The sequence below is a fragment of the Myotis davidii genome, unplaced genomic scaffold, assembly GCF_000327345.1.
Source record: "Myotis davidii unplaced genomic scaffold, ASM32734v1 scaffold38, whole genome shotgun sequence".
Classification (NCBI taxonomy): Eukaryota; Metazoa; Chordata; class Mammalia; order Chiroptera; family Vespertilionidae; genus Myotis; species Myotis davidii.
The window spans coordinates 5,602,497-5,618,758 of NW_006291383.1; the positions used below are offsets into that span (position 1 = coordinate 5,602,497).

Consider the following 16,262-nt stretch of genomic DNA (forward strand, 5'->3'; position numbering starts at 1 on the left):
CCCGGGCAGGGACTGGCACTAAGAGGAGAGGCGTGAGTGGGCGAGGCCAGGGGATCGGGGCCTGGCCTGGTCTAAAGCTCTCAGCCCTCCTGGGAATGGAGGTCAGACACTGATGCTCAATCTTGGCCCCAAGCCGGACCTCAGGGCTAATGAGCCCGAGGCCTCGGGCCAGATCTATTCCAGGGACAACTGTCTTATCTCTCAAGGCCAAAGTCAGCCTCTTGACCTTGGCCCATTGCCGGGCAAACAGGCAGCCAACATTATGAAAGAAGGGCCCGGTGGGAGGGAGGGGCTGATTCTATAGCCCTTCCCTGCTGTGGGGAAAACTCCAAGCCCACATCTTATTGTTGGTGGGCCTGTAGGGCCCAGCACATGGATGAGACTCTTAGAAGAAGCTTGGAAAAGGGAAAGGCCTCTCACTGTTCTCATCTTGAAAGATGCTTTGCCCCCTCTTTCAATCTTCAAGCTACAGTGAGACTACACATGCAATCCATGTGCACCCGTGCAGTCCAGGCTGCCTCCATGGGGATTGTCACATGCTTCATTTGACCCCCACATGCCTGACACGTGCACAGAACAGCACACAGGACAAAACTCCCGCTTGGGAAGGATCTGCGCTCTACTCCCTCTTTATCCCCAAAGTTGAAAGCTGGTGGTCCACCCAGCACATCAGATCTTCAGATGTGTTTGGCTGGTCCTACCCAAGGACGTCCCACACCACGTTTTAAAAAATATTTAAATTCGTTTCCAACGTTTAAAAATTGTGATGTTTTTACTTTCAAATTGGGCCCAATTCTCATAAGGCCGTGATTGCCCAAGCTCAACAGCAACTGCCTTAGATGGCGTCTGTCCTCTTGGATTCACATTGGTCCCCACTGCTCCCTGTGACACCTCTCCCTCTGAAGTGAAGGGTCACCTGCCATTGACCATTATGTCTGCATCCCTTTCTCTTGCACTGAGTCATCTTCTTTTATGATGGTGTCTGCCTGGCCTAGGTAGGCACCTGAGGTTGCAACTGCCATCACATACCACCCTGCGCCTCCCCCAGCCAGCATACCTGCCACCTCCCTCCACAGCCCTCACCTTGTGATATCTTCTGTCAGCTGGGCAGGGTCAGGGGGGTAGAACTTGACTGTGAAGGCAAAATTCCAGGGGCTGCCTGAAAGAAGATGGGGCAGAGATCAGAGAGGTGCCATTACCCAGTGGGTGGCCCAGACAAACCATCCTATCAGCAATTTTCACAGTCGTCTCATATGTATAATCTCAGGACAATCTAATCAGAGAATCTGGAACATTGTTCCCACTTGACAGATGAGAAGACTGAGGCCCAGGTTAAGAGACTTATCGTAAACTAGCAGTGGGAAGAAAGGTAGAAAGAAAGAACACCAGTTGTGCACCCATTCATTATTTTTACAAACACTGTTTCATTATATCTTACAACAACCCTATGAGTAAGTCTGATGATTGTCCCCATGTTGCAAATGAGGACACTGTGGCTCAGGCAGTAAAGTTGTCAGCCCAAGGTCACCCAGCGAGAAAGGGCGGTGCTGGGTTTCAGACCAGGCCCACCTGGCTCCAGAGCTCGTGCCCCTTCCTTTTCAGGACAGTCTAGGCGACAGGACATTAATGGGAAGAAAGGAAGTCTAAAAGCACCACATTAAACAGGTTTTCTAACTTTAGACTTCGCAGAGCCCTCACTCTGCCATTATAAATTGTACCTCTCTAGAGGAGACAAGCATTCAAGACTTCCCAAAACTTATCTGACCTGCTGTATCCATTTTTTATAAGGCAGATTAATGTTCCCTGAAACACACTGGAAAACTCTGCCCTATCTCACTTTAACTCTATCTCAAATGACAGAATTGGATTATAAACAAGACCTAAAAGGCAAATACGATGGGCTAAAAGTAACAAAGGTCATTTCACAGGGGTAAATGTTAACCTCCACATTGAGATATGAAAAATTAATGGTACATCTATAGAAGGCAGACAGAAATAAAGGCTGAGGTTTTAGCTGGAAACTAGCTCAGTAAGCCAAGAGAAGGGATGACCACTTAAGAAAGGAAGAGAGGTTGGTGGTGGGAGGGGCTGGGGCAGGAGGGAGAGGGGACCGGGAAAGAAACAGCAGGAGGTGTTGATGAAAGGCTGTAATCCAGAACAATGGTTAGACCACCCCTGAGACATTTGGGGTTCCATGCTCTACAAAGGCCCGACAAAGTGAGAAAGTGAGGCCCATCCAGGACAGGGCAGTAGTCATGACGACTGGAGGCCATGCTGTCACTACCATCCTCTTCATCACCCTCTTCACCTTTTAGCTGTCATGTCTCCAACACTTACTAAGCTCTGGTCACTTGGGTTTACTACATGTTACAGGCATGTATAAGCAGTGGTTCTCAACCTTCTGGCCCTTTAAATACAGTTCCTCATGTTGTGACCCAACCATAAAATTATTTTCGTTGCTACTTCATAACTGTAATGTTGCTACTTCATAACTGTAGTGTTGCTACTGTAATGTTGTTATGAATCGTAATGTAAATATCTGATATGCAGGATGGTCTTCGGCGACCCCTGTGAAAGGTTCGTTCGACCGCCAAAGGGGTCGCGACCCACAGGTTGAGAACCACTGATGTATAGGAATTTAATCTTCATAATGATCCTGAGGTTGACTTTCCTTCCTATAGATGAAGATTTTGAGAGATGTGCTCACTTCGGCAGCACACATACTAAAGATTTTGAGAGGTTAAGTAACTCTCCCAGGGTCACTCAGCTGGTCAGCAGTAGAAAACAGAGGCCTAGTCCGGCTGGCGTGGCTCATTGGTTGAGCATCAACTCATGTCACAGGTTTGATTCCCGGTCAGGGCATATGCCTGGGTTGTGGGTTGTGAGTTCGATCCCCAGCAAGGGGATGCAGGAAGCAGCCAATCGATATTGATGTTTTTCCCTCATCGATGTTTCTCTTTCTCTCTCTCTCTTTCTCTCTCTCTCTCTCTCTCTCTCTCTCTCAAAACCAATAAAAACATTTAAAAAAAAGAAAACAGGGGTCTAACCTTGGGTCATCTGACCTCAGAATCCAGGCTCCTGACCACAGCTGACTCCTTGGCAAAAGAATACTCAAGGGGAGCCCTGGCCAGTGTGGCTCAATTGGATGGGCATCATCCCAGGCACGGAAAGGTTGTCAGCTCAACTCCTGTTCAAGGCACATGCATACATTGAAGACACAATCCCCGGTGCAAGAAGCAGCCGATCATGTTTCTCTCTCTCGCTCCCTCTTCTTTTCTCTCTCTCACTAAATATCAATAAAATTATTTTTTTAAAAAAAATAAAGAAAGAAGCCTTAAGGGGAAATAATCTCTGCCTCAGAAATAATAATAATGATGATAGTAACTAATACATACTGGATGCTACTTGTGCAGGTACCTAATAACTCGTTTAATCCTTACAACAACCCTAAAGGTACATACTATCACCATTCCCACTTGACAGATGAAGAAACTGAGGCAAAAAACAATACAAGAAGTAGTGATGGAGTCAGAAATCAAATCCAGGCAGTCTAGCATCATTCGCTCTCCTTTTAAGCACCACACCACACTGCCTCAGAGAAGCCCCTGCTAGGCGGCAGGTACTGTCCACACATATGTTATTTAATGGTCACCTCCACCAGGTGAGGTAGGAGTCATTAATCTGCTTGCCAAGGAGAAGCAAGAGCCCAGAGGGCTGGAGGAACTGCCCCCAGTACCCTCAGTGATGAACACAGAGATTTGAGAGGAAACATACCCAACTCCGAAGGCCAAGATAAGGACTTGTGCCACCTTCAGAAGGCTGGGCGGGGGAGGGCTATCTTAAAGAAAGGGCGTAAAAATTGCTCCCTGGGGTCCCAGAACACGGAACTTGAATGAATGGGTGGAAGTTACACGGGTAGGGCAGAGACTGTGGCTTTATATAGGAGGCAGCACTGCTCCGATGATGACACGAGGGCACTGACCCTGCCGGGGGGAGGGAGCTGGGACCCACAATGGCCAGCGCTTCTCTTTTCCAAGCTTTGGGTCCTTCTCAGGCACTGCTCACTGTACTTGTTCTGATTCTTTCACGCAGGGGAGCCAGGCCGCCCAGCCAGGCTGGGGCTCCTGGGGACAGCCTGAGCCCAGGCCTAAGGCCCGTCGGCTCCAGAGGAGCATGCTCTGTCTGTGTGCCTCTCTCTTTGTCTACAACTGACAGCAGCTTACAGGAAGAATTCCTTAAGCCCCCTCCCACAGAGTCAGCTGCCATCCCTGGGCCCAGCTGCCTGCTGTCATAGCAACAGGCTTCGCTAGAGCCTTCTAGCCCAGGGACCAGAGAGTCCAAGCAAGGGGGAGGGTTGTCTAGGCTCTAGGTCTCCGCCTATTGCATGGTCCCTCTCTGAGGTCACCTACCTCCTCCTTCTGCTATCTGAGCCCCACCCCTCCCAACATAAAGCACAGGTTGTCAGCCTGCTCATCTGCCTTTGCCCCAGACCTTGAAAGAGTGCAGGATGGTGTGGGGAGGCCAGGGCTGCAGACCCGGCTCAGCCAATACCTTGCTCTGTGACCTTGAGCAGATAACTGTCTCTCTTTGGGCCTCAGTCACCCATCGTTGAATACAGGAGATGCCACGATCAGGGAAGAGCCTAGACTTCTGACATACTAACTCCTGTCAGCTGGCAGTGGCCATGAGTGCTGTGTGGGCAAGGATTCTGAGCTGAGTCAGGGGTCACTGACCACTGAAGCCTCCACTAGCCCTGGAGAGGAGGGGGGCTGTTTTCAGGTCATAAGTTTACCCCCTGGTCCTAGATGCCTCTGCAAGTCCCTTCTAGTGCTGACATCCTGAGGGCATCTGTGATCCCTTGGCTAAACTACTGTGTGACTCTAGACCAGAGATTTTTTCTCTTTTTCTTTTTTAAAAAATATATCTTTATTGATTTCAGAGAGGAAGGGAGAGGGAGAGAGATAGAAACATTAATGATAGAGAGAATATCGGCTGCCTCCTGCACGATTGGGGATCAAGTCCAGGAATCGAACCATGACCTCCTGGTTCGTAGTTCGACACTCAACCACTGAGCCACCACAGCCGGGCTAGAACAGTGATTTTCAACTGGTATGCCACAGTAGGCACACTGTGTGCCACAGAAAATTTTAAAACATGCAGTAACTAACTATCTAGTCATGGACACTGACCTCTTTTCCCTTAGATTGTAAATTTAAAAATGACAACAGCAGCCTCGCTGAGTGGCTTAGTTGGTTGGAGTGTTGTCCCGTACACCAAAAGATTGCAGGTTCGATTCTAGATCAGGTTACACACCTAGGTTTTAGGTTCAATCCCTGGTCAGGGTGTGTACGGGAGGCAACTGATCTCTCTCTCTCTCTCTCTCTCTCTCCCCCCCCCCTTTCTCTCTCTCTAAAATCAATAAACATGTCTTCAAAGTGAGGATTAAAAAAAAAAAAATAACAGCCAATACAAAAATAGTCATCTGGTGTGAATGAATCAAAATTATACCTATTTAACCAAACTGAGGCCTGGCTGGTATGGCTCAATTGTTTGCAGATCACCTAAAGGTTGCTGGTTCAATTCCGCAGGGCACATACAGGGGTTGCGGGCTTGATCCCTCACAGAGGGTGTGCAGGAGGCAGCCGATTGATGTTTCTCTCTCGCTCTCTCTCCCTTCCTCTCTCTCTAAAAATCAATGTGTGTGGGGGGGAAACTAACCAAAATTATACCTTTTTTTTGGTCAGATCAGTAAAAATATATATTTTTTGGTGTAGCACAGAATTTTAGTAATTAGTTTATGTGTGCCATGAGATGAAAAGGATTGAAAATCACTGCACAGTCATTTCTCTTATCTAGGCCTCAGGCTCCTCATCTATAAAACCATGCCCTGCCTTCCCCAGGATCTTCCATGGAGCAAATGAACTCAAGGATCTGAATACACTTCCCAAAGTAGGACAGAGCAGCACAACTGCGGCCCCACTGCCTGGAGCCCTGCCCACCCTTCCACCACATTCCCAACCACAGCCGGCCACTCACTCCGGATCTGCTTCTTGATTTCCTTGGAGGGGTCCAGCCAGTTCTGCAAGAGAAAACAGAGTTCATTAGCGGGAAGATAAAGAAGAGGACCCAAATAGGTCCAGGAGAGAGCAACATCCTGAAATAGCCCCCCTGACAGACCCTGGCGGGAGCACCCTTCCCTGGCTGAGCTTTCTGGGCCCTTTTCCTTGGGACTGGGAGGTAAGGGAATAAGGCCTGGATTCATCACAGAGTCTGGGACTCAGGGCCCTGGGGTGGCATTGCCCTGAGGCAGCACAGTGAACAGGTAATACAGCTGCGGTGAGACTGGTGGAAGGAAGAAACTAGGAGCCTCCCAAGGGTGGGGGAAGTGCCTCAGTTCCCCCAGGAAGCCATGGCTGGTTCTCCAGATACCCATCTGGAGTGGCATTCAGGTCCCCAAGAAAGGACTGGGGGATAGAGTGGACACAGAGAACAGAAGTGCCTAATGAAGATCTGATGGAAGCCATGGGATACCACCAAGACTATGGGGGCCATAGAAGAAGTCTCCCCCACAGCAGGCCTCCCCTGCCAGCCCTGCTCCCCAGCCCAGGTACCTTCTGGCTGTCAGCATCACAGAAGGTCAGGCCAAAGTAGTCCTTCTCCAGGAGGTTGAGGTGCTCACAGACCAGGTCAAACAGCACCTGGCCCCGGCCATGTTTCTGAAGCAGAGAGCAAAGCTTCTGTGAGGCCAGAGTCACTTCCAGGTGGGGCAGGGGGAGACCTCTGACTCCACCAGAACAACGTGCAAACCCCCTAGTGCCTTCCAGCATCTGAAGAGATGTCAGCACTCCTGCCACCCACCTGGCTCTGAACCTAACGCCCAGGTCATCAAGTGCCTTCTTCCAAGCCTTCCCAGACCTTAGACCTGCTCAGGGGGTGGGGAGGGAGTTGGGAGTCGGCGGGGGGTGGAGGGGCTGGTGGTGGTGATGACTGATTTCTCCTTCCTTACAGGGATTAAGAGAAGGAGGCTAACTTGGGTCCAAGGAACAGAGAATGGAAAGTCTAAGCTTTGGGTGTGAGAAGGAGAGAAGAGTCACATGAAATATGAGGGACATGGACAGTGGGGAAGGGGAGAGCCCAGGACTCAGGGTCACAGTGTGACGCACCCTCCCCAGCCCTTCCCCTAATACTAAGTCTGAGTGAAATCCTACCCGGGCAGCAAATGAGTTTTTATAGGGGCTCATGGGGCCTAAATCAGCCTCAGCTAGAAGCAGCCTGAAGGAGCCACCTTTCTGTCCCACCCCCATTCAACCAGGCTTGGTACCTCTCTGAACACCATCTGGGCCTGAAAATGCACAAGGACAAATCCCAGAACCTGGCTCGGTACCCTAAACCCACAGGGGTGAGGATGAGCACCAATACAGGGCAGGGGGAGTGAGAAGCAGTTACTACTCAGGGAGGCAGGGACCTCCAGAGAGAGGGTGAGGCCCTGCGAGGTCTGGCTAGGTCATAGGGGCCGAGACCAGGCCTGACGATGGATAGCAGCTTTGGGAAGCCAAGAGATTCCTGAGCTTAGAGGAGTGCTTCAGAGAGCGTGGACGGGCCTCAGCCAAACTCTACACTCTTCTAGGGCAGGATGAAACGGCCTCTTGGGGCCAGTGTGGGTAAGAGAGAAGAGGTAGAAGATATCCTTTTATTTTGCCCAGAAGTAGGCCAGATGTTTATTCTGAAACCCTTCTATAGAAGTAATAAATATTTTAAAAACAAAACAAAAACCCAACCCTGCAAAAAAGAGGGACCCAGCCTCCCAGGGCTCAGGAGTGTCATGCCCCTTAAGATCAGGGCAGGAGGGAGGAAGGAAGGTGGCTCCTATAACTCTCATAATAAGGCCACCCTCTGGACACTCCGTTTGCAGGCAGAGGGCCAGGAATGGAGCCTGGGCTAGGGAAGAACCTCTAAGGGGGCGAGTGACAGTTCTGAAGTTAGGCAGGATTCTGAGTCTACATAGGAAAAGAGAGACGCTGAATGTGAGGCCAGAAAGGCTGACCCCAGAGAGGAGGGGTCTGCCCTGCCACCCAGTGTGGGACAGGACCATGCCACAGGGTTTCTACATGGCCTGGGGGAGTGTGTCTTTCCAATGGGCCACCTCCCTACGCCTGGGGGACACCCTTACCATGGAACCCTCAGGTGACCAGTTTGTCCTAGAGACTAGAGGTAGTATCCTGGGCAGGGGGGTTTCACAAGAGAGGACCCCTCTCTCCACCCAATAAAAATGATTCTAGTTGAAACACTGTCTGCTGGGTTACAGTGAAGAGATTGGGCTGCAGATCAGCCCTTGGATGGTGGCTCCTTGCCAAGGTACAGCCACCCTGAGAAACCTTTTCCTGGTGCCAGCCTGGTGCCTCGTCTAATTCTATTTGCAATCAAAACAGGCATCTCCGGGCCTGGATGCCACCATCTGTACAAAGGGCTGGCCAGGTCATCTCTCTGGGACACTCCAGTCAGCCCAGGGCTCCATGACGAATGGATGCCCTCTGGCTTGGCCCAGGCTGAGTGCACACAGAAGCCTGCTCTGCTCTGAGGCCAGCTGGCTGCGGACGGGGCATGTGGCACTGGGTGGTCCCTACCTCCACCTCACACTCATACTCAGAGGCATCGAGCAGAGTGACTCGGCAGATAGCACTCTTGTATTTCTTGGCAATCTTCTGGGGCGATTTCTGGGCCTTGCTGGGCGTGGTCCTCTCTGACAGGCCATCAGCCTCCCCGTTGTCCTTTTCGTCCATGTCTAGGCTCTGTAGGTCCAACCAGGAGAAGAGTTTGGTCAGCGAGCTTGAAATCATAGCCTTTCACCCAAATGAGCTGCAACAAGGAGGCAGCTGGGGCTGTGATGGACCCCAAAATGAGAGCCACTGCCATCTAAGGCCCCTGGAGTGACCAGAGTCTGTGGTGGGTAGTGCAGGAGGAGAGCCAGAGCTTCCATGTGCAGTTGAGGGGTCCTCTGCTCTCCCACAGGCTCCTGCTGCTGTGGCAGCCTCTGTAGGCGGGAGCATCCCACAAAACCACCCCCGGTGGCCAGAGCTGTCCTGTCTCCCCTGAATAGTGCATGAGTTATAAGAATATCCATCTGCTCTCCTCCTTCCTGGTCTGTCACTGGGTCTAGCATGACGTTTGGGACTTGTGGACCAATTTAATGGAGGGAAGGGAGGCCTGAGCCCTGCCCTCTTGTCCTAACTCTACCACTGACACCCTCACTGACCAAGTCCCTGCCCTTTCTGGGCCTATCGTGATTTAAGGAAGGAGTGAAGTCAATGAGTAGGTGATTCCTAGAGTCCCTTGTAGCTTCAGGGTGATAAATTTGGGGCCACCCTGGGCTGGCAAAGCTAGAATGGACAGGCTCAGGGGGTAGAAAATGAGGTTGAAAGAACATGTGTTTTTGACACCAGATCTAGATTCAACTTCCACATCTGTCACTTTATAGCAATGTGACTTTGGGTAACTCACTTAATCCTGCTGAGCCTCAATTTCCCCAAGTGTAAAATGGGAAATTAATAGCTACTCCCTTAGGTATGGGGGAATTAAATACAAAAACGACACTGTGCTCAGCATGTAACTGGTCAGTAATAAATCTTCATTTCCTCCTCTCCTCCTTCCTAAGCACTTGCCCCAGAGGACAGGCTGGGCAGGAAGAGGGATGCCCATGCTCTCGGGCACACACCTGTTCAGAGTTGGCCTCTGGGTGGCCGTGGCCTGCAGGGGTCACTGGGGTGGTCACAGCAGCAGCAGCGGCGGCCTCAGGCTGCTGTGGGGCCTCTTCCTGAGCCTTCTTCACCTCAGAATCCGGGCCTGTCTCTGTTGTCATGGTGACCAGCACGCCTGCATTGGCATGAAGAAGAACATGTGACGGACGGGGAAAGGGGCAGCGATAGTATGACATAACAGAGCGAGAGGGGCAGGAACCACATGCAGAGAGAGACAGATGGAGACAAATGGATAAAGAGCCACAGAGAGAGGGAGGAGGGCGGGAGGGACAGGAAGTAGGGATGGGGAGAGAGTCATGAGAAGTGAGGGGTTAGTGGGGACAACCGAGGTCACAGACTCCTCCCTCCCAACCTTGTGTACAAACAGCTCTTCAGGGACTCTACTATCTTGTCCCAGGTCTGGAATGTGGGCCCTTCCTAGGGACGATGTGAGTCTTTCTGGGGAGCCCCACTCTGCTCAGAGCACAAGGCAGGACCTCAGCTAGGCTGTCTGTCCAACAACAGCAGGCCGAGCGCCCCACTAGGCTACTGGCACACAGTAACCCCTCACTAAAGGCTGGATAAACTGAACTCAACCAAAAGAGCCGTAGGCTCCAGACCCTCTCAGCGCTGACTGTGGGCGAGGCTCTTCATGCACCAAGCCTTGTCAATAATTCCTGCCCCATTGACATCACAGGGATGTTGTCAGAATGGATCTAAAGGGTAAGACAGAAAGGCATTCTTAACATAAGCATAGCCCTGCCGATGTAAGAGTCAGAAAAACTGGATTCAGGCCCAGGTTGGCCAACAAATGGGGCGTTCAGTTTACCTCTCTAGGACTCACCCAAAAAAGCAAGGGACTTAGAGAAATTATCTATTATATAAATTATATATAAATTAGCTATTCTTATCCTTTTCTTCTTGGAGCAAGAAATGAGATTTTAGAGAATCAAGGACTTATTGCCCAGGTATTCTGTGAAATAAGCACACTGCCAAGACAGAAAAGGAGAGAGAATGGCATGGTTCCACTTTATATTTAAAAAACAAAACAACAACCTCAACAACACATCATTGTGTTTGTGTACTTGTAGTAAAAGATCGGAAAGATCAATCAGCAAACTGTTAAGAGAGGTTAATAATTTTAAATATACTTTTTTTTTTAACTCACAAATTGGGTGTTTTGAGAAAGTACCTATTCTGACTCCAATCAGTCGATTCTCAAAGAAAAGTTTGGAACTAAAACCAGGGAATAGAGATATGGGCAGAAACCCTCACCCCTGATGTAGAGCCTTCCTCCAAATACACCTGACGCTTATGTGAGACCTCGTGCCAACTCTGTGCCAGGATATAAACGAGAAAGATCGAGACTAGACCTGGCAAATCCCTCCCTGACCCCATCTACCATGGGAGGCCTCTGATGGACAGACAGACAGGTGCTAGATCTACCCTAGGGTTCCTCCCTGACCCCATCCACTATGAGAGGCCCCTGATGAGCAGGAAGACAGACAGACACTGGATCTACCTTTCAACATCACAGCTACCTCCAGAGGCACATACCCCTGCCCCACACTTGCTTTTTGCTTTTCAGTTTCTCTCCTTGTGTTCCTGTGGGGCACCAGCCCGGCCCAAACCAAAGGGTCCTGGACAGAAAGGCAGGACCCCTGAGCGCCCCACTAGGCCACGCGGGAGCTCTGGGGCCCCGGACAGATCACAAACATCCTCAACCCCCAACGAATGGGTAATGAGTAAAAAGCTTTGTAAGCTGGAGCTCGTCGCACAAATGAGAGGGTTTGTTGTTACTGATGCTGCTATTAAAGGGGAAGATGAGGAGGAAGAGCAGGCCTTGGTCCACCATGCCTCATCCTCGCCCAGAGATGCTTCCCACTTACCTCATTACCCTGGGCTTTATGGGATCACTTAAAGCCGTAGGAAAAGAAAGGCTCTCTGTCGCTTGGGTGACACCAAGTGCTGACTGTGCAGGACACAAAGCCACAAGAGCTGCTCCAGGGAGCTCACCGCCCAAACAGACCTGCCCGCCTGGCTCAGATCTCAGCCTGCGCTGGAGGATATCGGCCATTATGCTAGATAAGGCCTAGAGGGAAGAACCCTCAACATAAATGTCTACTTAATTTTGCTTTAAAAACACACACAAAAGAACCCACAGACTAATCTGTACATTTCTGCTGTAAGGAGCAGAATCCACACGACCCTCACGAGCCCAGGCAGCCCAGTGGCCCTGGCGCATCAGCTCCTCCCCTCTGCTTCAGGCTGGCTTCAGCCCACATTCTCTGAACTTTCCCTGGCCTGGTCTTCTTGCGGACAGCCAGGAGAGCAATCTTAAATAAATACCCCAGTCTTCCGCTGTCCGGGTCTTTAGCAGAGCCTGCTGGCAGTAAATACCTGGTGCTGGGAGAACCACAGAGGAGGGGCACTGGAAGTCATTCAAGATAATTCCATCTCCTCTCTTTTACAGATGATTCGCAGAGAGTGAAAGAGACTTGAGTGACACTCATTTCCTCAGTCAGGTTTTCCCTAACCCTCCCTCCCACCCACTCTCCTCCCCACCCAGCCTCCTGGTTCCCTAACCTTAGCTGCTTCAAGCAAACCTCAACAGAAGCTCCTTGAAGGAGAAAACAGTCAGGTCCAAGGAGGTGGCATAAGCCAGCCATGAGCACTGTGGCCAGGGGCTGGTTAGGTAAATGATGGCTCATCCACTTAGAGAGTTTAAAAAGATGACGGAGAATATCTGAATGAAAAAGCATGATACATAACAGTTTGCACAGATGGACCCTATTTTGATTATTTATACACAGATACAGAAAACTCAGCAAAGTGTTAACTTTGGTTGTTTTTAGAGAGTAGAGATGATTATTTTCTCTTCTTTCTGCTTAACAGAGTTCTCAATTTTTTCTACTATACTTGGCGATTTCTTGATTTAAAAGGATTAGAGGTTGCCCAGTCAGTGTGGCTAAATGGTTGAGCATCGACCTACGAACCAGGAGGTCATGGTTGGATTCCCAGTCAGGGGACATACAGGGGTTGTAGGCTCAAACCCCAGTAGAGGACATGCAGGAGGCAGCCAATCAAAGATTCTCTCTCATTATTGATGTTTCTCTCTCTCTCTCCCTTTCCCTTCCTCTCTCTGAAATCAAGAAAAACATTTTAAGAAGTAAAAGTCTTAAAAATAAAATAAATAAAAGCATTAGAGATTAAAAATAAATTTTTTCAAAGCACAAGGTTTGGTATGACAGAATGAGAAGGACAAAAGTCTGCTCAAACTTTAAAAAGAATTTACTAATTAAAAAAGAAAAATAACATTAAAATTAAAAATAAAACCTATAGTAAGATTCTTCTTTATTTTACAAGTCCAGGCATAATGGCTTGGTTCTCTCACCAGGCCATGGAAATGAGCCAAGAACCTGGCCGTGGCTTCTGCTACAGCCAGTCACGTGGGCACCGTTCTGCCCAGGCCCAGGCCAGCACAGGCTGATGGAGCCCACTGGCAGCCAGACTGGCCGGGCACCACAGGGGACCCCAGGGAAGCATGTGCTGGTTCCTACAGCGCTCACTGCTACATGGGAGGAGGATGCTCACCCAGGAAACGGTTAAACACCAGGCATGTGACTTAGATTTGCTAGTGTATGTTTCAGCTCCCAGAGATTCTGGAGATTTGGTGATAGGGAACGGGAACATGGCCTAGAGTTCTCAAAGAAGGGCTTATAGGGTAGGGAATGGAGGGTGCGGAGGAGTCGGGTTTTGAGAAAAGGGAGAATGTAGACAGGAGATGGCCTGGGGGGGTGGGTGGCGGGTTGGCTAAATCGTCATGTGAGCAAATGCCCAGAGGTGGGAACAGGTAGTGCTGTGCAGGAAACTGACAGGTGGCCTTGACACCCGGGCTCCTCAGAACAAGAAGCCTATAAATGTAAGCTTCAAGCAGCCTGGCAGGAGGAACAGGTGGAGTCAGGAGAAGTGAAGGAGCTGGGGGTGGTGCAGGCAGCCTCGCAGGAGTCAGACGTGTGACTCCTGGGAGGGGCAAGGCTCCCATCACTACATGCTGCTTCAGGCCAGGGCAGGCCAGGGCCAGGGACTTCACAGTCATCTCAGTGACCCTTCACAGGGCAGCAGGGTAGGGGAGACCTAGACCCAAAGTCTGGGTCTAGAACTACCTCTATCTGTGACTTTAAGCAAGTGACTTCACTTCTCTGAGTCTAGGTGGCTTTGTCTAAAAACCAGAGATATGCCTCCTTCCCTCTCAGGGTGGTGATAGAGATGCAGGAAAATAACACCGAGAGAGCGCTTAGCATGGTTTGCACCCAATAAAACGACCCTGAGATGGTCTATAATTACAAGCAGTAATGGGAAGCCACAGTAGGGAGTGGTCTGAGAACCAGGAGTTCAGAAGTGCCCACCCAGAATGGATGCAGAAAGACGTTCTAAGAGACACAGGCCAGCAAGGCCTGACTGATGACACTAAATATGAAATCCAATATGCATGGGATTAGCAAAGCGGGGACAGGGTGAGCCAGAGAAGTAAATGCTGACGGTGCCTACACCCGCCCTGTCTGGAGGAGTGGAGCCCAGCGAGGCCCAGGAAGCTCACTTGGTGGGTCTGGGGCCAGACTTGCAGGCTGTCAGCATCTAATGCTCTTCAACGTTGCGACCACCTGCTGGCTCCTCCTCCAGGGGCACTAAGCAGCCTTCCCACACTGTGGCTTTCCATCTGGGTGGCCTTCTGGGAGAGGGCGTCCTAGCCCAGCCGAGGCAATATCCACTTGGCCTGCTGTTTTGCCACTCATTAAAATGAATCGACAGATTTATACATCAGGCCCTCCAACCTGGGTTAACATGAGTCAGCATCCCTGAGTCCAGGAACTTGGATTTGTTCTTTTTCTTTATTTCCACAGCCACTGCTCAGGTGCAAGCTACTCTAACTTATCCTGCATGGCTTCCCCAGTGCCCCCTATGGACTTCCTGTGGCCACTTGGGCCTTCCCAGGGTTTATTCTCCACAGAGGAGCCACAAGGACCTTTTCAAAACTCCAATTGGATGCCCTCTTTAAAACCTCCAATGACTTCCCATCAAAAGAAAACACAAACTCTTTATCAAGGCTACATATGGCCCCTGCATCAGCTTCCACTGCTGTCCATACCATCACTGTGAGCCTGCCATACTGGCTTCCCATCTGCTCCTTAACCACACCAAGCTTGCCTCTGCTGTGGGGTTTTGCCCTTAAATGGTACCTTGGTATAGATGACAGTGGGTGTGTCCCCTGTATCTTGGCCATGGCAGCTCTTACCCTTCAGATCTCAGTCTATGTACCCCTTGACCACTCTGTCTAAAATGGATCTCTCCCCCTAGTTTTTTTGGTTACAGCATGCTGACATTTTGTTTTAACCATTTTTAAGTATAACTCGGTTTTTAATTACGTTCATAATGTTGTACAACAATCACCACTATCTATTTCCAAAATTGTCATCACCCCAATAAGAAACTCTGTACCCATTTAGCAAGTATGCTGAATTTTTTCCCATAGTAACTATCACGAACAAAACTTAAATTTATTGATTGATTTACTTATTTGTTTCTATTCCTCTCTGGAATATAAACTCCATAAAGACAAAACTTTATTAATCTCATTCACCATTACCTCCGGGGCTTAGTGCTGTTTTCGATAAACAACAACAACAAAGCTAACACATCTATAGTTTCCTATTTGCCAGGCACTGATCTAAGCCCTTTACATCAATTACTCATTTAATTTTTATAAGAACCTACAATAGATGCTCTCATTATCTCCATTTCACAAAAGAAGAAACTGAGCAGTTAAGTAACTTGCCCAAGATCTACAGCTAGTGAAAGGCAGTGCCAGAATGTAAGCCCAGGGGTCTAGTGTCAGATGGACGGGTAGATGGACAAATGGGCAAACACAGGGGTAATGGGTGGATGGAATACCAACAAGGCAAGTTCACCGTGGGAGTCTTTCTGGGCACCAGCCAGCCAGCCTGTCCTGATGACTTATCAGCTCTTAAGCACCTGACTTGTCCATCCAAACTCCTGATATCATCACCCGTACTTTATCGATGGGCCCAGAGAGGTGGACCAATCTGCCCAAGGACATGAGGCTGAGCCAAGTCTCTCTGACTCCCAAGTCCACCTCAAGACATGGCATTTCAGCAGCTGCAGAGGCTTCTGTCCTGTACTAATTTCTGCCAGGGGTGAGGTTGGCTATGGAAAAACTCACAAGATTGAAAGGGAAGCTTTGTTTCAGTTCTGCCACTTCCCATCCCAGAGGCCTTGGGCAAGTCACTTCCCCTTTCTGAGCATGTTTCCTCATTGGTCAGACAGGGATGAGGGCCCCTGTCCGCCCACCACAGAGAAGGGCCATGCAGATAAAGGAGGTTACAGAGCAGAAAAGCACTTTGAAATACGAAAGCTAAAGCCAAGTACAGGGAGAGCGTGTTACAGATGTTTACAATATGTGTACCAGAACATATGCATGCATATGCATCACAATGGAACAACATTGGG

The 16,262-nt window shown here is 49.7% G+C and overlaps 1 protein-coding gene across 4 annotated transcripts in view; it reads right to left on the minus strand.

Moving 5' to 3' along the window:
• Window positions 1-8,789, minus strand: part of EPB41L1 (erythrocyte membrane protein band 4.1-like 1) — a 49,091-nt gene extending 40,302 nt beyond the window's left edge. For all 4 annotated transcript variants that reach the window (XM_015564456.1, XM_015564454.1, XM_015564455.1 and 1 more), the window contains exons 1-4: window positions 8,625-8,789; window positions 6,612-6,716; window positions 6,037-6,079; window positions 1,084-1,159 (exon numbers count right to left, since the gene is read on the minus strand). In XM_015564456.1, coding sequence (XP_015419942.1) covers window positions 1,084-1,159; window positions 6,037-6,079; window positions 6,612-6,716; window positions 8,625-8,780 — 380 coding nt within the window. In that variant the 5' untranslated portion in view covers window positions 8,781-8,789. The remainder of the gene's footprint in view (window positions 1-1,083; window positions 1,160-6,036; window positions 6,080-6,611; window positions 6,717-8,624) is intronic.
• Between the last annotated feature and the right edge of the window lie 7,473 nt (window positions 8,790-16,262).